General features: G+C 42.8%; 1 protein-coding gene across 9 annotated transcripts in view; it reads left to right on the top strand.

Moving 5' to 3' along the window:
* RYR3 (ryanodine receptor 3) overlaps nt 1-27,204 on the top strand; it is a 550,085-nt gene that overhangs the window by 289,850 nt on the left and 233,031 nt on the right. For all 9 annotated transcript variants that reach the window (XM_067028902.1, XM_067028901.1, XM_059058605.2 and 6 more), the window contains 7 exons: nt 7,060-7,228; nt 8,575-8,710; nt 11,064-11,159; nt 12,636-12,754; nt 17,322-17,455; nt 19,458-19,699; nt 26,899-27,091. In XM_067028902.1, coding sequence (XP_066885003.1) covers nt 7,060-7,228; nt 8,575-8,710; nt 11,064-11,159; nt 12,636-12,754; nt 17,322-17,455; nt 19,458-19,699; nt 26,899-27,091 — 1,089 coding nt within the window. The remainder of the gene's footprint in view (nt 1-7,059; nt 7,229-8,574; nt 8,711-11,063; nt 11,160-12,635; nt 12,755-17,321; nt 17,456-19,457; nt 19,700-26,898; nt 27,092-27,204) is intronic.

The following is a 27,204-nucleotide window of genomic DNA, read 5'->3' as shown; positions in this document are numbered from 1 at the left end:
TAAATGGGGGAAAGTAACTTAGCCTGCTTGAATCATAATTCCTCCAGCCTCAAGAGTGCTGCCCAAACAGAACTCTGTGGAATTGTGTTCACCAATCACCACGAGGAATGGATTCTGTTGTAAACAGTGCAGTGTTGCAAGCCATCCTTCTCTCATAAGAAAATCTCTAAAGCCTAGAGGGTTTCAATTGCGTGTGTGAATTTGCATGAAATGAGAAAAAAAATTTATACCTTTATTTTCCTTCCTGTTGAATCACTGTGATCCAAGGGATGTGTGTTAGTTAGGATACAGGCTAAGCTGCCATTGTGGTTCAGAATAAACTTTTATTTCTTTTTCAAGTAATAGTATAGGGGAGGCAAGTGGTTTGGGGAAAACAGACCATGCCGCTACTGGGGCTCAGTTTTCTTCTGTCTTGCTGCATTGAGATCTCCTACAGATTCTTAAAGTATGTCCCTGGACCAGCCCAGCAGCATCACTTGGGAGTTTGTTAAAAATACAAATTCTTGGGTTTTACCCCCGACAGACCTACTGAATCAGACACCTAAGAGTGGTACCTCAGAAAAACTGAGTTTTAATGGGCCCTCCAGTTGATGCTGATGCTTGCTAAAGTTTACAAGCCACTGCCCTGGAGTAAAGGTCTTAACCTTGGCCAGATGTTAGATTCATCTGGGAAGCTTTTAATACCCTGATGCCCAGGTGGCATCTCCAAACAATTGCATCACAGTGTTTGGGGTGGGATCCAAACACCAGCTTTTTATTAGCACTTCCCAGAAAATTCTTATATTCAGCCACAGTCGAGAACCAACTGTGCTGGTATGTATTCTTCGTCCATGTGATTAAAAATAGCTTACTAGGGCTTTCCTGGTGGCGCAGTGGTTGAGAATCTGCCTGCAAATGCAGTGGACACGGGTTCGAACCCTGGTCTGGGAAGATCCCACATGCCGTGGAGCAACTGGGCCCGTGAGCCACAATTACTGGGCCTGCATGTCTGGAGCCTGTGCTCCACAACAAGAGAGGCCACAATAGTGAGAGCCCCGCGCACCGCGATGAAGATTGGCCCCCGCTTGCCGCAGCGAGAGAAAGCCCTTGCACAGAAACGAAGACCCAACACAGCCATAAATAAGTAAATAAATAAATTTTTAAAAAATAGCTTACTAGTACCATGTCTAAGGTCCATCCTGAAAAGATGGGAAGAGAGAGGAAGTAGAGTGCAAGCCAATTCTTTTTTTAAAAAATATAACCCAGAATTAGATCACCTTTTCTTGCATTCTGTTGGCTAACAGTAGTAACATGGCCACCTCTAGCTGAAGGAAGGCTGAGAAATATCACCTCTGGTTGGTTGGCTGTGTACAACTCAGGGGTCCTGATACTAAATTGAAGGAAGGCAAGTAGACAATAGGGGTATTCCTGCTACAGGATGGGACTGAGACCTGCAAGTCAATGATCTTTTGTCTGCTTTTGGCTCTGCCACTGGTTTTCTGTGAACCTTGAGCAAAATATTTCCTCCTTTTTATTCTGCATTACATCTAGACTGTTCTCCTTCAAAGAAAGAGCCTAAGAACAAATGGCTTGGTATGGGCAGAAAAAATTAGCTACATGTACACATGAAGTTTTCATACACTCTGGGCTATGACCATCACCATAGGGAGTGGATGGTTTTATTAATCTGGCCCTCAGTTCTCTCAACCTCTGCCCTTATATCTTTCTTGAGTCAGGGTTCCCTACCTCACACATATACAAAAATTAATTCAAAATGCATTAAAGACCTAATTGTAAGACCTTAAACTATAAAACCTGGAGAAGAAAACATAGGCTCAAATAAGCATGACCTTGAATTAGGCAATGGTTTCTTCAATATGGTACCAAAAACAAAACCTAAAGAAGAAAACGTAGATAGATTGGACTTTATCAGAATTAAAAGCTGTTTTGCTGTGAAGGGCACCATTAAGAAAGTGAAAAAACAACCCATGATATGGCAGAGAATATTTGCGAATCATAGATCTGATAATGGATTTGTATCTAGAATAAAGAACACTCACAACTTAGCATTAAGAAGACAAATGGGGCTTCCCTGGTTGCGCAGTGGTTGAGAGTCCACCTGCCGATGCAGGGGACACGGGTTCGTGCCCCGGTCCGGGAAGGTCCCACATGCCGCGGAGCAGCTGGGTCCGTGAGCCATGGCCGCTGAGCCTGCGCGTCCGGAGCCTGTGCTCCGCAACGGGAGAGGCCACGACAGTGAGAGACCCACGTACCACAAAAAATAAATAAATAAATAAAAGAAGACAAATGGAACCAATTTAAAAATGGGTGAAGGATCTAAATAGACATTTCTCCAAAGAAGATATATAAATGGCCAATAAGCACATGAAAAGATGTTCAATACCATCAGCTATCAGAAAAATGCAAATCAGAACCACAGTGATATAACACTTTATTCTCACTAGGATGGCTATAATCAAAAAGACTGTCAATTAGAAGTGTGGGATAGGATGTGGAGAAATTGGAACCTTCATACACTGCTGGTGGGAATGTAAAATGTTACAGCCACTTTGGAATACAGTCTGGGAATTCACCAAAATGTTAAACATAGAGTTACTGTATGACTCAACAATTTCATTCCTAGGTAAATGCCCAAGAGATATGAAACATACACACACACAAAAACTTGTATACAAATGTTCAAAGCAGCATTACTCATAATAGCCCCAAAGTGGAAACAACCTAAACATCTATCAGGTGATGAATGCATAAATAAAAGGTGCTATATCCATACAATGGAATATTATATGTCCATAAAAAGGAATAAAGTACTGATATACACTACAACATAAATGAACCTTAAAAACATTATGCTTAGTGAAAGAAGCCAGTCACAAAAGAACACATATTGTATTATTGCATTTATATGAAATATCCAGAAGAGGCAAATCTGTAGAGACAAAATAGATTTGTGGTTGCCTAGGGCTGGGGTGGCAGCAGGTGAAAAGAGGAGTGACTACTAATGGGTGTGGGATTTGGGGGAAAGCTGAGGAAAAATTCTAAAGTCGATTTAGGTGATTGTTGCATGACTCTATAAATATACTAAAAACCATTAAACCATTAAATTGTACCCTTTAAATAGATGGCTGTATGATATGTGAATTATATTTCAATAAAGCTATTATTTTTAAAAATTCAGTGCAAGTTACATGCCAATCGGAAAATTATTTTTAAACAGCTTTGTTGGGTTATAATTTACATATCATAAAATTCATCCTTTTAAGTGTACAACTCAGTGAATTTTAATAAATTTACGGAGCGGTACAGCCATTGCCACAATTCAATTTTAGAACATTTTCGTCACCCCAAAAGGATTCTTATGCCCGTTGCAATTTATACTAGTTGCCACCCCCTGCCTTAGGCAACCAATCATCTATTTCTATCACATTTTAATGCATTAAATTGATAAATCACACAATATATGATCTTTTGAATCTGGCCTTTTCATTTGGCATTACATTTTTTTTGTTGTTTTTTTGTGGTACGCGGGCCTCTCACTGTTGTGGCCTCTCCCGTTGCGGAGCACAGGCTCCGGACGCGCAGGCTCAGCGGCCATGGCTCACGGGCCCAGCCGCTCCGCGGCATGTGGGATCTTCCCGGACCGGGACACGAACCCATGTCCCCTGCATTGGCAGGCGGACTCTCAACCACTGTGCCACCAGGGAAGCCCTGGCATTACATTTTTGAGGTTCATCCCTGTTGCAGTACATAATGGTGTTCTGTTCCTTTCTATTGCTGTAGAGTATTTCTATGTATGTGTTTTATATATATATATATACATATATATATAAATCGTACACACATACGTACACATAAAGGTATATATGTATGTATATACATGAACGTGTGTGTGTACATATATATATATACAGAGAGAGAGATACATACAGGTATACTCATGTCACATGCTAAAACATGTATATGATAATACAACACTGTCTTCCTTAATGTAGCTTTATAGTAAGTATTAAAATCAGGTAGAGTGAGTCCTCCTACAATTTTGTACTTTTTCTCAAAATTATTTTGTCTCTTCTAGGTCCTTTGCATTCCCATATAAGTTTTAGGGTGAATTTGTCAATTTCTGTAAGAAAGTCTGCTAGGATTTTGATAGATATGATCTATAGATCAGTTTCAGGAAATTTTTCTCTTAATAATGAATCTTTCAGTCCATAAACATAGAATGTCTGTCCATTTATTTATTCTTCTTGGATTCCTTTCAGCAAGATATTACAGTTTTCAGTGTATAAATCTTTCACTTCTTTTGTAAAATTTATTCCTAAGTATTTATTTTTGACGCAACTACAAATAGAAATGTTTTCTTAATTTCATTTCAGATTATCCACTGCTGGTGTCTGTAAATACTGGTATAGAGATCAATCATGTATCCTATGACTTAGATGAAATTTTTTATTCTACCGGGGATAATTTTTGGTGTGGATTCTCTAGAATTTTCTACATACAGGATCATATTATCTAGGAATAAAAAGGTTTTTTTTTCCTTTCCAATAAGAATGCCCTTTATTTCTATTTCTATTTTATTTTATTTTCCATGATTGCACTGGATGGAACATCCACTGCAATGTGGAATAAAGCAGAGAACAGACATCCTTGTCTTGTTCCTGAACTAGTGGGAAAACATTTGGCCTTTGACCATTAAGTACGATGTTAACTACAGGGTTTTTGTAGATGCCCTTTATCAGGTTGAGGAAGTTCTCTTCTATTCCTAGTTTGCTAAGAGCTTTTTATCTTGAATGAGTGTTAGATTTTGTCGAATTCTTTTTGTCTATTGAGATAATGATGTGGTTTCATCCTCTATTTATATAGCTTATTATATTACCTGCTTGAAAATGTAATTGAAGTCTATTATTATTGAATTATCTATTTCTCTCTCAGTTCTGTCAATTTTTGCTTCACATATTTTGGTCTCTGTTGTTGGGTGCTTTATGTTTATGATAGGTATATCTTCCCCCCAAATTGATTTTTTTTTCAGTTTTCCCCAAGTGTTTCTTTTCTTTGAAATTGAAGTATAGTTGGTTTACAGTATTATATTAGTTTCAGGTGTACAGTATAGTGATTCAGTTTTTTTATAGGTTACACTTCATTATAAGTTATCACAAGATAATGGCTATATTTCCCTGTGCTATACAATATATCCTTCTTGCTTAGGTATTTTATACATAATAGTTTGTCTGTTAATCCCATACCCCTATTTTGTTCCTCCCCACTTCCCCCTCCCCTTGGTTAACCACAAGTTTGTTTTCTTTATCTGTGAGTCTGTTTTATATATACATTCATTTGTATTATCCTTTAGATTTCATATATAAGTGATATCATACAATATTTGTCTTTCTCTCTCTGACTTGTTTCACTCAGCATAATATTCTCAAGGTCCATCCACATTGGTGTAAATGGCAGAAGTTCATTCTTTTTAGGCCTGAGTCCCTGGGCTTTCCAACCCTCTGTGTAGCAATGTGCTGCCCCATCAAGCTACACAAATGCCTACAAACCTCTTCTTTCATCCTCACTTCTTATCACATGAAGAAACAAACACTTTTCTCTTAACTGACATGAGTATCTCTAGTAAATGCAAAATATGTAAAAAGAAAAAAAAATAAAGAGAGGGAGAGAGAAAAACAAACTCTGCAACTAGACCAGAAATATTGAGGAAAATGAATTCATCCTTCACTGAATCTAGAATTGGGGAGTCACTTCTGATTGGGTTTTTGTTCCCAAACCTTCACCTCATATCCACATGGGATTATCTTCCTCACTGTCTCTGTGTCCAATAATGTCCCAGAGAGTCATTAATAACCACTTCCTGAGCACCTGCCATGGGCCAGAGGACACACTGCAGAGAAATACCTCCTGCCTGTAATTCACTCTTCTCTCATCATGTGCACTTGGCATTTTTATACAAAAATGGAATCATCGTTACCTCGTAACCTGAGTGTTTTCAGGGCTTGTTTGTAAGCCTTTGCTTTAGGCCTAGATCACAATCTTTTCTTAGCATGTGTCCAGACTGATATATAAGCATATCTGCTGTAAATGAGAGGACAGCTCATTAGAAATCGACCACCAAGGAAAAACCCTGATGTTATTTACACATGGAATCAGTTCCCATTCTGCTGGGGCCACAGATGCAGTTCCACGGGGTCTGGGTCCATTTCCCCCTTCCTGTTCTTAGCCTTGGCCTCTGAAAGGCTCACTGGTGTCCCCCCTCTCAAGGAGATGGGAAAATGAAGGGTCATTTTGTCATCTGTGGAGGTTTGTGGTCTCTCTGTGTTGAAAGGATTTAATTATAAGATTTGTTTGGAAAATTATGACAGAGGGAGTCAGACAGACACACATACGAGATGGGAGGAACACAGCAGAGAAAGTGAGGGAGATGGTGGGGATCCTGAGACAGAGAGGAAGGATGTTGAGAGATGGGACACTAGGGGAGAGGCAGATAAACAGAGGCAGGGCACACAGAGGAAGGAGAGAGAGACAGATACAGAGAGCAAGGGAGACATCAGCAAGTGGGGTGGGGAAGCACACACCCAGAACACATGGGGTGCCTGGAAACACACAAACATGAAGAGAAAAACACATGCAGAGGTATCACAAAGATGCATGGAGAGAGACAGAAGACAAAGATGTAGATGGGGGAAGAGACCTACTGATGAAACCCCTTCCAGCCAATGCTTAACCTATTCCAAGAACGTGTGATAGTCTAAAAGAGCTATGGGTTAATAAGTTTATTATTTATAAACGTGTTTCCACTTAAAGAGGAAAAATGATGGCAGACAGCCAAGGGCCATTTCCCTTGATTTATGAAATGGCTTTAAAATTGAATCAGAAATTCTCTCCCTTTGCTCTGTTTGTCGGCAACTACAATTTGTGGTCATCTGTACAGCGACTAGCCCAGGCAGCAGTCCGTGTGCCCAGTGTGGGGCAGGGAGGAGCCAGGACCTAGTGGACACTTGTCAGAGCCCTGCTGGGGACCCACTGCCTGAGCCGTGTCCATATTTGTGGTTTTAGTGGAAACAGCCGCCCAGCAGCCCCTGTCACCCTGCCGATAGAAGAGGTCCTGCAGACCTTACACGACTTGATCGCCTACTTCCAGCCCCCGGAGGAGGGGTTGCAGCATGAGGACAAGCAGAACAAGCTCCGCTCACTCAAAAACAGACAGAATCTTTTCAAGGAAGAGGTAAGTCCAAAACGTTAGAAATTGAGATTCTCTTTGTGTCCAGAGCTAAAGTACCCCCAATGACTACAATTTAGCTTTGTCTCCATGCATGCACATGTTTAAGAAAGAGACAGAGAACAAGAGAGAGAGGAAGCTGGAAAGAAAAGGATTCACTGGAAGCCGCCCCTCCCTGTAGGCACCCCTGATCACATAAGCAGCGAACACTGTCGTGCTTGTACGTGGGCACATTCAAACCAGATTAATTTAAAGCCTCAGTGTCACCTATGTATCCAAAATTCATCTTCCATGAATCTCAGCTATGAGAGTATGGCATTGGCTGTGATCACCACATTTTGGAAGATGTCAGAATTACCTTGGAAACTTGTTGGAAAAATACAGATGCCAAGGTTCCACCACATCAGAAATGCCTGAGGAGCTGGTTTGAGAGATACAGATGCTGCTATGTCTCAAGTCGAACTAGAGCATCTAAGTCACTTGGGATGGGGCCCGGATATAGGGGAAATACTAACTTGGGGCTCTAGGGATGCTGGCCCTAGTTCTGGCTCCATCCCTGGCTGTGTGTGTCCTTAGACAAGTCACATGCCTTTTCTGAACTTGGACGTGATGATTTGGCACTAATTTGAAGGCCTTGGTCATATTACCGCAGCCCCCCATTCCTGGGGACAGGGCTCATCCCTTGGGTGTTTCCAAAGTTGATGGCATGGGAAGTAGACCCGTCCCTACCCAGCTTTCTGATGTGCGCAGACTTTGGCTGGGGGAACATTCTGTTTGCCTTATAAGTCTGCTGAAACTACATTTAACACCTCCCTCCTGCTCTTTAAGAACAGCTGGGCACCGATATTTTTACTAGGTGGCATAGTATTGTAAATTAGCTGAAAAGTAGTTTAAAATCCTCTTTTAGTCTTATTGTCTCTAAATTCCACCTCTTTTCAAGGGGATGGGGAGGTGTCTTGTTCATCTAAGAGAAAAATAGGTCCTATATCCAGGGCTGTTTCTGGGTGAGTCAGAATCATTTCACACCTGACACAGGGCAGGCTTCTGTGAGACTCATTCATGCTCCCCCTTCCTCAGTATGTCCTTGGGTTGAGTTAAACACGTGGGGAGCAAACTCGTCAGAGGAGACTGCTAAGACTCCCCAAATGGATGCTATTTAGGTCTCTGAAGCATAAAAATGCATGTTTTGTTTTGGGGAGGAAAAAACAGCATCCAAACTGGCACCATGAAGGTCTTTTTGCATATTAGCATTATCAGCTTTAAAAGGTGAATGATATTGGAGAGGAAAGAACAAAAGGGATCCCATGATCTTAATCAAGTATTTTTACTTTTTGCCCAACTCACCTTCACAGGGAATGTTGGCCCTTGTGTTAAACTGCATTGATCGCTTAAATATCTACAATAGCATAGCACACTTCACAGGGATTGCCAGGGAGGAGAGTGGGATGGCCTGGAAAGAAATTCTGAACCTCCTCTACAAATTGCTGGGTAAGTACATACACAGAGCCCTCTCCCTGGGAAGGTGGCCAAGGGTGGTCTATAGGTATTTCCATGGGACAAGCTAAGACTGTCATCCAGCCTCATTCTTCAGAAGCTTTTGTTAAATCATTTGATTCTAAGCCAGCCATTCATTCTGTTAACTGGTAAGCTTATCATACTTTCCAAACTGACAGCAAGATGTCAGCAAGTAGAAGCAAATAGTGATCAGTTTTGCCAAAACTACCTGTGAAACCCTTAACAGTCACACTCCCCGAAACTCAATTCTTTTTTTTTTTTTGTGGTATGCGGGCCTCTCACTGTTGTGGCCTCTCCCGTTGGGGAGCACAGGCTCCGGACGCACAGGCTCAGAGGCCATGGCTCACAGGCCCAGCCGCTCCGCGGCATGTGGGATCCTCCCGGACCGGGGCACGAACCTGTGTCCCCTGCATCGGCAGGCAGATTCTCAATCACTGTGCCACCAGGGAAGCCCCGAACCTCAATTCTTGATCTTTAAAATGAGGGAGCAAGACAAAAATACGTTTCAGGTACCCTCCAGTTCTAGACCTTTGACACCTGCAGTTTGAGGATGTTTACCCTCTTCAACTGTGTGCCCTTTCACTGTCCACCTGTTGAGCAGTCATGATTACTGCTGCTTTGGCCTGTTTCTTATTTCATTTTGGTGGAAAGAAAAAGGCAAAGAGTAGGGATGTTCTGGCATCCAGCCTTTCTTTTCACAACTGTGAGTGTATGGTGACCTTCCAGTGCCTGCTATAACTGATGCTATCACATGGGCCCAGGCTGCCAGGCTGCAGAAGGAAGACAGCATCAGCCTCTGCAAGAAGGTGGCCACCAGTAATGGCTCAGCCATGGTAACATGGCAGCATTTTAGTACTTTGCTGTGATGTAAATGTCCCACTGAGAGGAAGTCCATGGAAAGCTGAGAAGGCCAGAGGGGAGGCCAGAGAAGTCAGTTTAGACTCATTCTTCATGTCAAGGGTCAGGCTGATTACATTGCCACTTTATTTAGGGACCTCATAAAGTCTCTTCCAACTCTAACATTTTGTAGTGATGTGGCTCGAACGCAGTAGTAATTATTACAATAATAGCTAACATTTGTTGAGTTTTGTATGCCAGGCAGTAGAATATCTCTTTTTGATCCACAGAGCAACACTGTGAGGTGCAGGTACCATTACCAATTTATTGATGAAGAAACAGATGCTCAGAAATGCTCATAACTTATCCAAGGTCACACATGTTGTAAGTGATGGAACTGTTTTGAGCCCAGACAGCCTGACCCCAGAGCCTCGAGGTTAATCCCTTGCTGGGGCCAACCCGAAAAGTGGGGTAGGAGCTCAGACTGAAATCTGCCCTCCAGTGACCGTGGAGGTACAAAGCAGAGGTCCTGAGGAAGACATTTCCTTATCCAAATACCTTACAAGCATCTGTCAAACCCACAGTCTTTGAAAGCCAACAGCATGAAGAACAGGCTACTTGGGGGCCAACCAACTTACATGGACTTATTCCAGAGTTGCATCTACAGTACAGGCCTATGGAGGGAAGGTTACTTGGTCTAGATAGGTGGAAATCTAATGACAGCATATTCTCTCTCTCTCCCTTTACAGTATCACCTACCAGTGGTCCTCAGATAATGAACAAGCATCAGAATAATCTGGAGCACTGGTTAAAACACAGATGTTGGGCCCCATCCCCAGAGTTTCTGGTTCAGTAGATCTGGGATAAGGCCAGAGAAATTGTGTTTTTAACAAGTTCTCAGGTGATACTGACATTCCTCTCGAGGGATACACTTTGGGAACCACTGTCATGTCCTAAAGTGTTTTAGATATTTTAGAGTTTCATGTTTTGTTATTACTTGCCTATTAGTTTAACCAGCCTTTTCAGTTGTGTTCATTTGGATGCCTTCCTTTAGCACTGAAGAATAGCAGGTCTCTAGCTAGATTTAAGAAAACGTTAGAGGAAATTGAATTCTTAAGCCAGTAACCAAGCAGATATTATTTTCTTGCTTATCACTATCTGAAGTAATTTTATTAATTTGTGTGTATATTGTCCCTCTCTCCTGTTTCACGAAGGCAGGGAATCTGTTGTCGCATTCCCACTGCTTTATTCCCAGCAAGTAGACAGATGCCTGGTACACAGTAGAATCTCTGGAAATATTTGAGTGAATGGTAGATTTTTTACTCTCCAAAATGTAGAAACAGGATTGTATCAAAGGGCTTGGGAGGGGAAGAGTGTTACTCTATTCTTTTTAGTTGCTAAGCAAGTGGAGTATTGAAAAGCACCCCAAGTTCTCAGGCCCATCACTGTGCCCTTTAACCTACATGATCAAATGTGTTCTTGTTCACAGCTGCTCTCATTCGTGGAAACAGAAACAACTGCGCTCAATTCTCCAATAACCTTGATTGGCTAATCAGCAAATTGGACAGACTAGAATCTTCCTCAGGTAAGATTTGACAGGAAACATAACTGGAGAAGGTGGGGTTTTTAAATTTCTGTTAAAAAAAAGAAAACAAAGTTGAATCTCTGCACAATTCTTTTTGGCACTGGATTGCAAGCAATCCTCAATCATTACTTCAATGAAAAGAAATATAAAGTCCTAAATTTTCCCGGCACTCTTATAACTTTATTGAACAACTTTAACCCATGCTTCAAATATCTTTCCTTTTCTGCTTCATTTTTCACTTTGTGCCTTCATCTCCACCCTCTGGGTTCTTGACTCGCCCTCTCCCCACCCCAGGGTGCTGGTCCCCTTCTAACTGCTACTGGCCTGTTATTCTCTGGGTTTCTAAACCCTGTCTGGACATAGTGCTCTCAACTCTGGTTAGAAGCAGGTCTGAAGGATGACCAAGAACTTAGAGGAGATGATAATCCTCATACCCCACTGAATCACCCTTAACATCCTATCTAGAGCCCTTCTTGGTGACCCCCAGAGAATTTGAGCCAAGACGAGTGGTCATCGTTGGTAAGTGACCATGCCCTGAGGCTCTGAAGTTTGCTTCCTCAACGATGAGAGAACATGAAAGGTGTGGGCCCCCATCTGGGAAACTAAAAGGTTTTTAATGCTCTTCTCATTGTCTAGAGATGGCAGTAGCTTGGACAGGCCAAGGCAAGGCTCCTCCAGGACCATCCACCTACATATGTCTTCTTTCAAAGTCTCTGTTTTCTTCAGCGCCTCCACCCATGGGCCAGACTACATTTTAGAGTAATTTATGAAAACCGTGAAAGAAACAGAATCAAGAGGAATCTTCTCAATAGAACCAATAAAGATATTGGCCAACTACTTCCCATGCATTTCCACCCCGGTGTTAAAGATGCTAGGCTGCAAGGGCACCTGTTAGTTTTTCTTCAACCTTCACTTAATACAGAAAACCATCCAGTGTGCCCAGGAAAGGGGACAAAGCCAAATAGTCTTTATTTGTGAGATTATAGTTTACTGACATACCAGTGCATCTAAAATAAAAATTCTGGGATGATTCCTAGAAAAATTCTCATTCAAGGAACACTCAGACTATTTTCTGAATTACTGGAATGACCTTTAGAATTTATAGTAAACTAAGTATCCCATTTTCTATCTGTTTTTAAATTAAGTATTGCTTGGTTTGATCAAATTAAGAATTCTATTTTAAAGCTGCTTCTCTATATTTTGACACAGAAGTATCCTGTCTTTGTCCAGGAAGAGGGAGATGGGGTTAGTGATGAATAAACTCACTTCTGAATTACAGACTGATTGACCCCAGAGGCTCCTAAAGTGAGCCATCCAAGGTGGCTGCATTTTTCTTCTGGCTGGAAGTATTTAATAGATTCAAAGAAATGATAATACTCTGTTCACTCAGGATGGTCCTTTCACCCTCAGGTTTCTAACTATAGTCAGTTCTGCAGGTTATTTAATGTCCAAATGGTTTTTGTGGTATTCGTGTAGGTATCTTGGAAGTTTTGCACTGCATCCTGATTGAAAGCCCAGAAGCCTTAAACCTGATAGCAGAAGGCCACATCAAGTCAATCATCTCCCTGTTGGATAAGCACGGGCGAAATCACAAGGTGGGTATAGAAAGAACCCCAAACAGTGATTGACTTTACCTGGCTTTTCCCTTTCTGCCATTTAATAAGTGTTCTGTGTTACTGAGAGGATGTTGACTACTCTCTTTCTTGGCTTTGATTTAAAATAATAATAATAATACTACCTTTGGAAACTCAGGTCCTGAAAGACCCTTCTTCCCTAGGAGCACACTCTGAGCCAGTCGTGCTGGATCTTGGGTGGTCCCCTCAGTTTCCACCAGCTTCTGAAGCCTGGCTCATCATTACCCCTTAACCCACAGCTGGCTGTGGGTGTGATGCTCAGCTCCATACAAGGCCAGCTGCAGGATTCGCGCCCACCCTTGGGTCTAAGAGCTTTAGTAGTGAAACAGCTAATACCAAGCTTTATAAAGAAGCTGTACAGAAATCAGATTTAGAATAATGTAGAAAGTCTTGGCAACGTGGCATGTTCTTAAATGAAATCAGACTTGCCATGAGTCAAACCAGATGAAGTAAATGGATCTTCATGAACAAGCCGGAGGGGGCAAGCTGTGGGGCTCTCCCTCTGATACAAAACAGGTGTGTGACCTTGCGCCCCAATCATTTCAGCTGTAAAATGGAGCCATCGCCAGCTCACTTAGGAAGGTGGAATGCTATATCAAGTTTTTCTGAGGTCTCTTAAAGTTCTAACATCTCCATTTTTATGGTATTATATCTCTAAGACACAGTGATCTCGGGAAAGTCTATTAAAATATGTCTTATCCTGACCCTTCAACATCTGCCCCATATATGGGGGTTGCTGTGATGACTTGTTAGCGAGCAGGCAGGTACTCCAAGGCTGAGGGGGTGCATTTCAAGAGCAGATGGCATAATTGGATGTGAGGGACGGCCGCTGGGCTCATGTGGAGTGGAGAGAACCCAGCTTGGTCACCGGCCGTCTCTGCTCGCCATCAGTTGGGGGCACTGCACATCGGAGACACGTCTCAGGCGGTCCAGGAGAACAAGCCTCCGTAGCGCTGCTTGGATGATATGTATCATCCTTAGGAAGCAACAAAAAAAAGCTGTGGTCCTTAGCATCTGTGAAATTGCCTGGCAAAGAACAAAAAGAAATATATGGGGTCTGTAATTGCTTTCCCAAATGTGGTAAATCAAAAGCAGGCATGAGGCTCCCGCTTCAGCCCAGCTTCGCTATGTTCCGACATGTTCCTTCCCATCTGCAAAGTGTAATGAGGGTAATTGATAAGCACCGGAGTAACCTGTGGCCTGAGCCATGAGCTATGGGCACATGTCAAGAGGAGCCCTTAGACAGGAAAGCTGCCCTTGTTTCGTTGCTCCCAGGGCTGCTTTACGATCACACCACAGAACACACTTAGTAGATAACCAGCTTTACGATGGCTTCTTTCAGCCAAAAGCCACATATCCTTTAATGGATTGTCGTTCGGCGGAAAGTTGATTACTGTTCTGCCCATTCCACTGTTGAGAAAACTGGGAGGGCTCTGTGCTGTGTGGTCATTCAGAAACACAGGCTCCTTCTGCGTAGCAGCCCCACTGTCCCCCAGGACAGGACTTCACAGACTGTCATGTGCTTATGAATCTCTTGGGAATCGAGTTAAAATGAAGGCTCTGATCTGGTAAGTCCTGGGGTAGGTCTGAGCATCTGTACTTCTGGCAAGCTCCTAGGTGATGCCAGCGCTGCTGGATCCCAGTTGGAATAAGGAGACCCTTGGGACTTGTAATCCTTCCTTGGATCTCCATATCCAGCTGGAAAGAGAGAGGGAGTATAGGGGCTAGGCCTGAAAGCAGTGTACATCACATCCACCCCTTTCCATTGGGTCAGAACTCAGTCACATGACCCCACAGAACTGCAAGGGATGCTGGGAAATGTAGCCTCTCTGTGCTCAGGATGAGAAGGAGGCAGAGTCTGGTGACCACTGGGCGGTACCTGCCACAGCCAGCCACTCATCTCAGAGGTCGCTGGGATGCTCCCTCTCTGTCAGAAAATACAGATGACCCCTAGCACTGTGTGCATGTCCCCCATGTGTACTGGCCCATCTATACTCCCTTCACTTTAAAAAAAATTTTTTTGTGTGTGTGTGTGGTATGCGGGCCTCTCACTGTTGTGGCCTCTTGCATTGCGGAGCACAGGCTCCGGACGCGCAGGCTCAGCGGCCATGGCTCACGGGCCCAGCCGCTCCGCGGCATGTGGAATCTTCCCGGACCGGGTTACGAACCCGTGTCCCCTGCATCAGCAGGCGGATTCTCAACCACTGCGCCACCAGGGAAGCCCCTTTAAATTTTTTTGGAATATAGTTGATTAACAATGTTGTGTTAGTTTCAGGTGTACAGAAAGTGATTCAGTTATACATAGACGCATATTCATTCTTTTTCAGATTCTTTTCCCATATAGGTTATCACAGAATATTGGGTAGAGTTCCCTGTGCTGTGCAGTAGGTCCTGTTGGTTATCTATTTTTTATATAGTAGTGTGTGGGTGTTAATGCCAAGCTCCTAATTTATCCCCTTCTCCATGTTTCCCCTTCGGTAACCATAAGTTGGTGTTTGAAATCCGTGAGTCTGTTTCTGTTTTGTAAATAAGTTCATTTATATCATTTTTTAAAAATTTGTTTCCACATATGAGTGATATCATATGATATTTCTCTTTCTCTGTCTGACTTACTTCACTTAGAATGTCATCTCTAGGTCCATCCATGTTGCTGTGAATGGCATTATTTCATTCTTTTTTATAGCTGAGTAATATTCCATTGTATATATGTGTCACATCTTCTTATCCATTCCTCTGTCATGGACATTTAGGTTGCTTCCATTTCCTGGCTATTGTAAACAACACTGCAGTGAACACTGGGGTGCATGTATCTTTTTGAATTATGGTTTTCTCCAGGTTTATGCCCAGGAGTGGGATTGCTGGCATCCTTCACTTTTAAAAGAACCCATTTAAACTTTTTCGGAAAAGGGAGTTTGCCCCTATTTCCCATTTTACCCAAAGAAATGCCTTCTAAAACAAAGCCTGAACAATGTCAGCACATTCTTTATGGCATCATTTATTTGTAGGCGACATACTAGTCCCTTAGTCTGTGTGCTTTTCACAGAGCCTTTTTTCTTCTCACTGTTCCTGTTGTATGTGGATTAAGCTCTGCTTTTCTTCTGGCTGTGACAGCAAGGCTCCTACAGCTGTCACTCCAAGGCAAAACAGATGAAAATGTGCGATAGGCTGGATGATAAGTATTTAATTTCCGGGCCATCTATGACTCTTTTCTTAGAGTGGGAAATTGTCCTCTGGATTTCCAGTGCCACAGTCAATATGTTTCACGGAGTGGTCATGGTGAGAGTCCTCCATAAAACTGCCTTTGGGGTTCTTTTCTGTTTGTCCCATAATTGTGCTTTGTATTTATCTGGAATGAAATTGACATGCAGGGAGTCAGGTAGAAAATTAGTTTGTGAGAATTATGGATACAAATTCCATCAACAACCTGAAGCCGTCCAGCCCCACCAAGCATTGAGTCTTCAGTGGTCACTTTGTGAGACTGAACTGCGGCTGCCCCCTCCCTGTCAGTGCAGCCTGCCACAGCCCTGGCCATTATTTAGCCGCTGCTGTTTGCACAGTCCTCCCCGTAGGGGAGAGAGGGAGGAGAGTGCCTGGCCCAGCAGTTTGCTCTGCCACAATAGGAGCACAAAATCTGAATGAATGAGGGTGCAGCACAAGGAGGCAGGGCAGACAGGCCAGCACGTGGCAGAAGCGGCCAGAGGCTGTTCCCATCTCCCAGGTGGCTGGAGAACGATGTGGGTTAGGAACAGCTCACGATGGGTCCGGTAGATTCAGGGGCTGCCTGGTTTGCTTGCTCTTGTGGTTTGCTTTCACTCTAAGGGGGAGAAACGGTAGGTGAAATGTTTTTGAATCGGGATTTCTAGGAATATAAGGGTATCTTAGTGAACTTTGATAATATCACAGCAAGAGACCCAAGACTCGGAATCTGCCCTGCTCTCCTCTCTACTCCACCCACGTGAGTCCCAAGCCTGCTACGAGCAAGGGACCTTAGCCAAATGGGAATCGCAGTGTGTTTCAGCAAGCACTGTATGAATGCCTACTGATCTTCTGCAGAGGGCCTCCAGGGCCTGGCAGGAGCACAAGTGTCAGTTTGAGGCCCACGGAGGGCCCTCTAGCACCTACCCTGAGAGGAAGTTGTGCCTTAGATAACTCACCTCCCCCTAGTCCTGGCCCTGGCTGGGATATTAACCTAGACAGGCTGTCTTCAGAGCTCAGACCCTTACCCACTTTAACAAAACAGTGACCACAGGTGACATGCCTAGTTTGGAGGGATGGGGCACAAGACTAGGGCAGAGCAGTTAGAAAGAAGCCCAGCCTCATTTTCCCGAGGGGTAGCAGGCTCCCGGGCATCACTCACTCATGCCTGGTGAGACAGGTGCAGCTTTCTTGACTCTAAACAGGTCTTCGCACCTGTCACCTGGCCCCCACCTTCACGAGACCTGCTTCCTTCATGTGCTGTGGCCATCAGGTCCTGCCTGCTGTGCCCTCCCAGTGGTCCTAAGGTCTGGCGGCATGTGTCCTGCTGCAGGTTCTGGATGTGCTGTGTTCCCTCTGTCTCTGCAATGGGGTTGCAGTGAGAGCCAACCAGAATCTGATCTGTGACAACTTGCTGCCCCGGAGAAACCTGCTCCTGCAGACGCGGCTGATTAACGATGTGACAAGGTAAGGCCACCACCGTCATTCCAAATGCCCATCTTGTCCCCAGAAAGGAAAGGAAGAGGGCCGATCTCAACTCCAAAGCCACCTGTGCATCATTTCTGTGCTGATGCAGCCGCATAAAGACGAGACCAGGCAAATGTGTACTTTTTTAGGGCCTTGTACTCCAATCGCTTCAGCTGAGTTTCTCAAACTTCTCCCGTAAAGCAGCCAAAGGTAGAGTAAATATACCATCTGAGGGCTAAAGAATTTGGCCTTGAGAGAGGGGTCTACCATGTTTTATATTAAACATTATTGCACATCTTATACCTTCTTCCTAATGTATTTATTTTTATTTTGCTGTACCAACTTTTTTTTCTAAAAATCTTTTAATCGAGTGGATGTCCCATGGTGAGACCATGATTTCGTGGGCCTCTCACTGCCGTGGCCTCTCCCGTTGCGGAGCACAGGCTCCGGACGCGCAGCCTCAGCGGCCATGGCTCACGGGCCCAGCCGCTCCGCGGCATGTGGGATCTTCCCGGACCGGGGCACGAACCCGTGTCCCTGCATCAGCAGGCGGATTCTCAACCACTGCGCCACCAGGGAAGCCCGAGACCATGATTTCTTGTATCCTCTGGCACATGGCCATTTACCCTAGGGCCATCTGTGAAGGCCAGGATGAAGATCACGAGCCCATGCAGAACCCTGGCCTACTGGTCCATATATGCGGCCACATGGGAATCATGAACTCACTGGGCCTGGACCAGGGAGCAACTTCAGCAACTTTCCACCTAGGCCCGCTCTCTACCCTGCAATGTGAGAAAAGAACCTCCCCTCAGAAGTGTAGAGCAGGCTCTGGTCTGTAGGCATCACACAGACTTTCTTCTGAGTACCAGTCTGTTTTTTCCCTTGTGGACCCAAAACTGACATAGCCCCAGCCCAGGCCAGTGGACCTCTAAGAGTAGGATTCCAACCAGGACAACTCCAAGTGGTTTGTGCCAAGCTTTTTCACCATTTTTGCTGGATACATTAAGACCTCTATCCCTTAACAAAGTTGCCTAATAGTGATGTCTCCACATACCCCCTCCACCTTTTTTGTCATCAAGCTTGAATTTTTTTTAGCTTTATTGAGGTATAATTGACAAAAGTGTAAGATATTTAAAATATACGATGTGATGGTTTGATACACATATACATTGTGAAAGAATTCTCCCCATCGAGTTAATCAACACATCCAGCACCTCACACATTTACCTTTTTTTTTTAAAATGAGAACATGTGAGTTCTGCTCTCTTAGTGAATTTCAATTACACAATACAGTGTTATCAACTATAGTCAACATGTTAAATCCTCAGACTTTATTTACCTTATAAGTGAACGTTTGTGCCCTTTTACCAATCTCTCCCTATCCCCCCAATCCTACCCCTACTCTCTGGAAACCACTTTTCTGCTCTTTCTATGAGTTGGACTTTTTCTTTTTCTTTTTTTTAGAATCCACAGGTAAGTGATACCATGCAGTATTTCTCTTTCTCTGTCTGAATTATTTCTAATAGTGACTTCTTAATGCTTTCAAGAGGCCATTGTTATTAATAAAGCCTAGGGGGAAAAGCTGGTGCTATGAAAATGGTTTGGGGGTGCTTAAACCTATTTACCAGAAGATGGAACTTGAGTAAGTCAGTTCTTTCACTTAGAGAAGGAAACAAGGGTTTGTAATCATACAACTCTGTATGATGTTTTCAGCATCTTTACCCATGGATGGCACTCAGTAAATGTTGGTTGCCTTGAATAGAATATTTGAAGAGATATCCTTTATATTTTATAAGGGAATTAATGTTGTCCCGACACCTCCCACTAAGAACTTGATCCAGTGTTGGAGGCTCGAAGCTTTTTCTACTTTAGAACAAGACAAAAATCACAAAATTGCTCTTGCCCTTGGTTTAGTTGGGCTGATGCCTCCTATGGTCTGGTTCAATTTGCTTTTCACTTCTTAAGAGTCTGTAGATGTCACCTGTCCCATGTTTAATTTCAGTATTCGGCCAAACATCTTCCTGGGAGTCGCTGAGGGCTCAGCACAGTACAAGAAGTGGTACTTCGAGCTAATCATCGACCAGGTGGACCCCTTCCTCACAGCAGAGCCCACGCACCTGCGGGTGGGCTGGGCCTCTTCCTCAGGCTATGCCCCATACCCCGGAGGCGGAGAAGGATGGGGGGGCAATGGTGTTGGCGATGACCTATACTCCTATGGCTTTGATGGACTTCACCTTTGGTCAGGTGAGCACCTTGCCAAAGCTTTGGCCCCTTATCTCTTCCTGAGGATGATTGATGCTCAAATTGTTCAAACTGAAATGGTCACTTGTTGAAATGATATAGACTCAAGTCTCTACTAATTAGATGGTTAAGCAGGAAATGAGAAATTTCACATCTGAAATGAGACTGTCCTACATTTAAACCATGAGTCTGGCACTTCAGCTGAATTGTCTAGTACAGATTACTTAACTTTTCTCAAGCTCAGTGTCTGCTTCTGTACAATCCTAATTGCATAGACTTGTCAAGATTATATGGGTAAACAAGGAAGGAGAAAAAGACTGAGCATTTACTTACTGGGCAGTAGGCTACATATCTTTTGTACATTTTTTCTCTCATTTTATTCTTACAGTGACTCTGTAAGGTGGATAATATTGATCTCATGTTACAGACATGGAAACTGAACACAAGGATGTTTAACTTATTCCCAATCACACTGGGACGGAGCCACATCTGATACAAGTCCGTCATTTTGTCGATGCAACATATTGCTTCATGATACACTTTGTAAGGTGTCTGGGTCTGTGCCTGACACACAGTAGATGCTAATCTCTTAAAGGAATTCTATGCTTCCTTTTTTTATATAGACATTGATGCTTTCCCCAAAGCATGTCCATGGCCTGTGTCTGTGGGGAGACATTGTGTCCCTTACAGAAATTCCTTAGGTAAGCATTGTGCTGCGTGACTCTTACATAAGGAACCAGGACACACATTCCTCCTTAAATCCAGTACCAGGGAAAAGTTTGGCTCCACAGGACAAAAGTATGTATTTTCTTTTGTATCTGAGAACTACATTATCCATCATGTTTTCCTTCTTCCCTTAGCTTCCAGCTAAAACCAGTAGCTCAGGTCCTGGTGACATGTTTCTTACAGTTGGTCTTTACTTTCAATTGATCAGTATGTTTTTTTAAAAAAAAATTTTGTGCTGTTTTATATTCAGTATAAACATTTTTTAACTTTTAGGAATGGTGTAAACATTTATTTATGTACTTCTTTATCTGGGATCATGTATGGGAAGAAATCGTCTGCGTCTGTTTTTGTGTGTCCCAGGCGACAGTGTGGTACAGACAAAAGTGTGTACAAAAGGGCAGGATGATGGCTTAGAGTGAAGTGGCAGTCTTGTTCTCATATCCTCCCAGCTTAACCTTCCCTGGTTCCATTTTCATGGGGGCTGGGGATGGATCTTCTCCTCTTGGTTCTCAGAGCCCCATCGTAGAGCCACTGTTTCCGTAGTGATATGGTCGTAGTAGCCTTTAGCTTAGATTATCATCAGATGGCATAAGGCTCTCAGGAAGTTGTCTCTGGGGAAGTGATTTGAAAAGAAGGAGTCATTATACTCACACACATCTACAGCTCCTGAGTTTGATAAAATTGAATCTGTGGGGGAATGAGTGGGACAGAGGTGAGAAAATCATTACCTCCTGCCTGCTGGTTGCCATTCAGCTCCTGCCCTGTCCTCACCATATGAGTCAAGCGTATTCTCTGGATCCCAGGCTGCACCTAACGAGAACTCTAGATTGGTTAAGGAAATACGAAGTCACCAAGACCCTTGGATGAAGCAAAATGGCCCCTAGTTTCAGAGAGAAACTAACCATTCTCAAAGGAAAACATTTACTCCATCTTTTCTAGATTTCACTGCCCTCCATGCCCCTCCATGGGGCACTTGGCATATCCCTTTTTAAAGTCTGCAGAATAAATACATCAGTGAGTCAGGAGGCAGACAGCCCACTCGTTGTGCATCCAGAAAGGGCTGCTGTCAGTGCATTTCAGGACGTGGACATCCATCCAGTTGTGTATTGTTCCAGGAGTGTGCAGTGCCCAGGAGTGTACAGTGTTCCCTTCTTTCCTCTTGTCTGCTCAAGACCAGGAAGCCAGATGTGCTGAGCCCACACGGTCATTACTAGCAAGGGCTCATCTGATTGGAAATACAGGGGAAGGGGGCTTGGGATTCAGTTTTTCAAAAGCTGACTGTGGCTCTCTGAACATTATTCAGATAGTAATATAACTCCATATAGGTGCATTTGGGGGACTTCACCCCTCAGCCTTCAGCCTGTGGTGAGATGTAGAGAAACCAGCGTCTACAAAATTGGCACCTTTCATGCTCACTAAAACACAAAACTTCCTTGGGTTTGGGCATCATTCTGAATTCTCCAACCAGCACACAGGGAACATATATCTTGCAGAAGGCACTACAGATGAATATGTCATCGTGTGCTCCAGCAGAAGAAATAAGGTTTCTGTTAATGGCTTCTACCAGGACAGCAGTGAATTCTGGACTATCTGATGAAAGGGTAATTGTCTGATGTAGAAATGAAGTGAAGTGACTCTCTAACTTACTACAGGAGGGAATGGAGGGTGGCTAGGGAGAGAGAGTAGAAACTGGTCTGACAGTTTTTCTTCTTTTCCTTGAGATGTAAATGCCCAAGTCCATTACCTTTATTTTTTTTTTAATTGGAGTAGAGTTGATTTACAGTGTTGTGTTAGTTTCAGGTGTACTGCAAAGTGAATCAATTATACATATACATATATCCATTCTTTTTTTTAAGATTCTTTTTCCATATAGACCATTACAGAGTATTGAGTAGAGTTCCCTGTGCTATACAGAAGGTCCTTATTAGTTATGTATTTTATGTATAGTAGTGTGTATATGTCAATCCCAATCTCCCAATTTATTCCTCCTCCCCTTATCCCCTGGTAACCATAAATTTGTTTTCTACATCTGTGACTCTACTTCTGTTTTGTAAATAAGTTCATTTGTACCCTTTTTTTTAGATTCCACATATAAGTGATATCATATGATATTTGTCTCTCTCTGTCTGACTTACTTCACTCAGTATGAAAGTCTCTAGGAATGAAAGAAAATATTTGCAAACAAAGAAAATGACAAGGGGTTAATCTCCAAAATATACAAAAAGTTCATGCAGCTCAATATCAAAACAAACAAACAACCCAATCAAAATATGGGTGGAAGATCTAAATAGACATTTCTCCAAAGAAGGCATACAGGTGGCCCAAAAGCACATGAAAAGATGCTCAACATCACTAATTATTAGAGAAATGCAAGTCAAAACTACAGTGAGGTATCACCTCACATGGATCAGAATGGCTATCATGGAAAAAATCTACAAACAATAAATGCTGGAGAGGGTGTGGAGAGAAGGGAACCCACCTGCACTGTTGGTGGGAATGTAAACTGGTACAGCCACTATGGAGAACAGTATGGAGGTTCCTTAAAAAACTAAAAATAGAACTACCATATGACCCAGCAATCCCACTCCTGGGCATATATTCAGAGAAAAGCATAATTTGAATAGATACATGCACCCCAGTGCTCATTACAGCACTATTTACAATAGCCAGGACATGGAAGCAACCTAAATGTCCATCAACAGAGGAATGGATAAAGGAGATGTGGTACATATATACAATGGAATATTACTCAGCCATTAAAAAGAACAAAATAATGCCATTTGCAGAACATGGATGGCCCATTACCTTTAAACTTATCTATGTGCACAAATTAAGCCACTGCCTTGAACTGGTCATTAACTACTTATTAAAGCACAGAGGATGTTGCCGAAGTTGGAGAGAATGGCAGAGCCCTTAACACTTTGTCAGTAGAGAAATTCAAGAAGAAACAGCATGGCTTTGGAGGTATGCCTGGGTTTGAATCCCAGCTCTTCACTTATTTGGTTTTTATAACCAGGCAAAAAGACTTGGTTTCAGAGACTTGGTTTCCTCAGATAAAATGAAGATGATACAAGGCTCTTAGGAAATTTAAATGAAATGAGGGATGTGGATTTTTTGACACACACTAGATGCAAAGTAAATATGATTTCTCTCCTTCAGTGCCTATGAAGTCAACCGTCATCATAAAGACCAAGTCCAGAGTTCCACGTATCTCACTCAAGATCATGAGATTAGCCCCATCCTGAGGGGGAAAAGAACCCAGTTTCATGCCGAATGGGAAAGGAAGTTTTAAAGTGACATCCTGGGAATATGAATGAGCTTTTTCTCTGTGTAAGGGGAGGCCAACCTTAATTGGTCTTTTTAGCCACCAAAGCCTATGAAGTCACTTTCAAGAAACAGCTGTACAAATATCCCCCATCTCAGCCCTGCCCAACTCTCCCTACAGACTCCTGAGTCAACCCAGCCACTGTGATTCTCCTTTCAGACGAATGGCTCTTTTCTTGTCATCATTTTCTCTCTCCTGATGTAGCCTTTACATACGTAGCCTTTCAGAGCTGCAGTCAGGGGTGAATTTGGCTCAGAGCAGCCTATATAGTACATCACTGGTTAGGGAGCAATTTCACAGGAGGAAATCACACCTACCCTTCCCTTTTGCAACTTTTTCCCCTGCAAAATTGGAATAAGCAAAGGAATTCACCTTCCCAAGAGAGAAGTGATACAGAAAGTAAATGAATGGAATAAAATTGTGTTTCCTGATTTCTTAGGACTTCTGACTCATGAGGACAAATTAGCTGTACAGTCAAACTTGGATGAGAGGGTCTTTACGTGTCTCCCTACTAAGATGAGCTCCAGGGTATTGGTTCATCTATCAAAACACACCCCACTGTGACTTGGACTTTTCCAACCCTAGCGCTGTGTGGAGAGGGGTCAAGGAGTAGTTGTAGAACACCAGCATTTTTATGTATTTGGATCTTCTCGCTTTCCAATTGCCTGAATATTTGTGTTTACGTTTTAACGCCTAACTCTGCGGTGCGCGGGGCGATGGAAATGCTGAGCATCAGTGTTTCCAGTTGTCTACATTACTCATCAGAAGAGACGAAATCCCTCAGTATTACATCCTTAGGTTCATTAGAAGATGTACGGCATATGATAAAGTGGCTTTTCCCTTTATCTTAAAAATGCTAGGCTTGGAACAGCCTTTCCAAGCTTCCTGGGACCTTCAGGTGGTCCTGAGCCTCTAAGGCAGGGGAGGTTTCTTCAGACTAACAGAGGCCACAAGACTTCCCAGACTGTCCCAGTAGGTGGTCCGAGGATTACTCAGAATTCCTAATATCTGGAAAAGCAGTTGAGGCAATTTAAAAAAACTGTCTGAGGAAAAAAAAAAAAAAAACTGTCTGACATATTTGCTTTTCCTTTCTACAGCATCACATTTCTATTGGTTGTGCTAAAAGCGTCAAATACATCGTAAATGTATGTGAAAGTGACCGTTTTTGAGCACAGTCTTTCAATAAAGGGATTTATTGGTTTCAGTAACTCAATTTTCAAATCACTTTACTAGACTCAGCCCTCAATGCTATGATTCTCCATATTGTTATTTTTACCTAATATTATAAAGGGCATAATATCCATACAATGTTCTGGTAAGCTGTTCTGTTAGCCTAGTAATGAACATGTCTGGAGTTATAAAAGCAATAGTAATAGCATTTATTGTGGTTTGCAATGTGTCAGCCTCTTCCAGTTACTCTCTATGGAATAGTTCATTCAAAATATGCATTGAATATATTAGGTGCTTTCGCCCTGTTGCAGTGCCAGTGGTCCAAGTTCTACATCCTTTATTCCCCTATCACCCCTCATCAGGCCCCCATAAGCCCCACATTCCAGCCTCACCAAACTCTAGCCATTCTGCAAATGTCACATACTCATACACTCCTCTTGCATAAGCTGTTCCTTCTGTCTGGAATGCTCTTTTCTTTCTCATTTATCTAGTGAACCTTTCATTCTTCAAGTTTTAACTTGTTCCATACTCCCAGGCTGACTTTGCACCTTCTTCTACCTCTAAAGGCATCTCATCATGTATACCTTCATTCCAATAGTTATATGTAGTTCTTTATTTGAATGTTTATTTTCCACAAGACTATGGATTTCTTAGGAACGGAAACGGGATCCTCAGTCTTTGATTCCCAGCCCCAAGTACAGTATCTGGCACAGTGTGGAGCCTCATTCCTGTTTGTGGAAGGGTGGGAGGGAATACAATATGAGTTTGTCAGTCAACCAAAACAACCACATGGGGGTACCTAAATTTTTTTATTAAGGAGAATGTAGTAGTTTCACTATTTTAAAATCCACCTCTTAGTTTGGAATCTATTACTAGAATAGCAGTAACCACTGAAAAAGAGTTCTAAACTAAGATTAGAAATATTACATACCATAGATATATGTACAGAATTTATGAACTCACATAGTCATCATAAGGGGATTTTTTTAAAATTGCCTTTTCATGGCATATTATGAAGCTATTAAAAATCTAGTTTCTAATGAATATTCCATTATACAATCAAATATTTGCAATGTGATAAATAGAAAAAACAATTTATAAAATCTACAATATCCCAGTTTGGGTGAATATTTAAATATATGTGAAAAAGTCAAAAAAATTTATTGTAACATTTTTTTCCTTGTTTATACTTTTCTGTATACACAATTAACATCTATAATGAATGTGTATTGCTTCCATGATCAAGAAACAAGATATACCTTTATAAATGTTTTGCTTGAAACCCCATTTAATACCTGACTTTTGCCCCTTTGTTGCTCCCTTTCCAATAGAACTGAAAACTTGGTAGGGGGATGGGAGGAGCGGTTACGATAATTTACTTCTAGAACTTCCAGAATGGGATGGTGTGACATAGAAAACCTAAGAGATGATTTTCTCACTACTTTAAGTTAGGTCAGGAAATGACAAATCATCTTATGAAAGATAGGCAACAACCACAAAAATCAACCAATACAGCGTATAACTGACAATGTGTTATCCTGCCTCACTGAAGTAATAAAATTCTTTAAAACAAGCAAGTAAACTATGCTGCACCATTTTGTGGCTGGATGGCCTTGCTCTTAGTCACTCGGATGGCTCCTGCATCCAGTGCCGAGGTGGCCATGTCTTTTAGAGGAAATAGAAGAGAGCAAGGTCTTCCACCATCTGTGAATAAACACACAGACATACACACTCTAGGAGCCACACCCAGCAAAGCGGTTTGCCCGTTACTTCATACACCAGGCCAGAATCTGAGCACGTGTTGAACGGGTTGAATTCTTGTTTGTTCTTATTCCTGGCAGCTTGAGACTTTCCTCTGGGACTCATCTCATCTTGGGCTGCCTGTTCACAAAGCTTAGGAAACCGTTTCTCATTGCTCACCTCACCTGTGAGCATCTCCCCCAGAGTCCTACACACCTTCTTCCTGTTCTTTGCTCACCAGGCCGCATACCCAGAGCCGTGGCCTCCATCAACCAGCACCTCCTGAAGTCAGACGACGTGGTGAGCTGTTGCCTGGACCTCGGAGCACCCAGCATCTCTTTCCGCATCAATGGGCAGCCTGTGCAGGGGATGTTTGAGAACTTCAACACAGATGGGCTCTTATTCCCTGTGGTGAGCTTTTCAGCAGGTGTCAAGTAAGTTATGGCTGTGATTTCATGGAGAGTAGCTGTTCCCCCAGCTCCCACCACTCTTATGAGCTGGCGAGTGTGGTAACCTCCTTCAGGGCTTCAGCACCATAAGTCAAACT

Source organism: Kogia breviceps, chromosome 3 (assembly GCF_026419965.1).
Source record: "Kogia breviceps isolate mKogBre1 chromosome 3, mKogBre1 haplotype 1, whole genome shotgun sequence".
Lineage (NCBI taxonomy): Eukaryota > Metazoa > Chordata > Mammalia > Artiodactyla > Physeteridae > Kogia > Kogia breviceps.
Note: the sequence above shows the minus strand (reverse complement) of the source record. Positions and strands in the feature narration are given on the sequence as shown.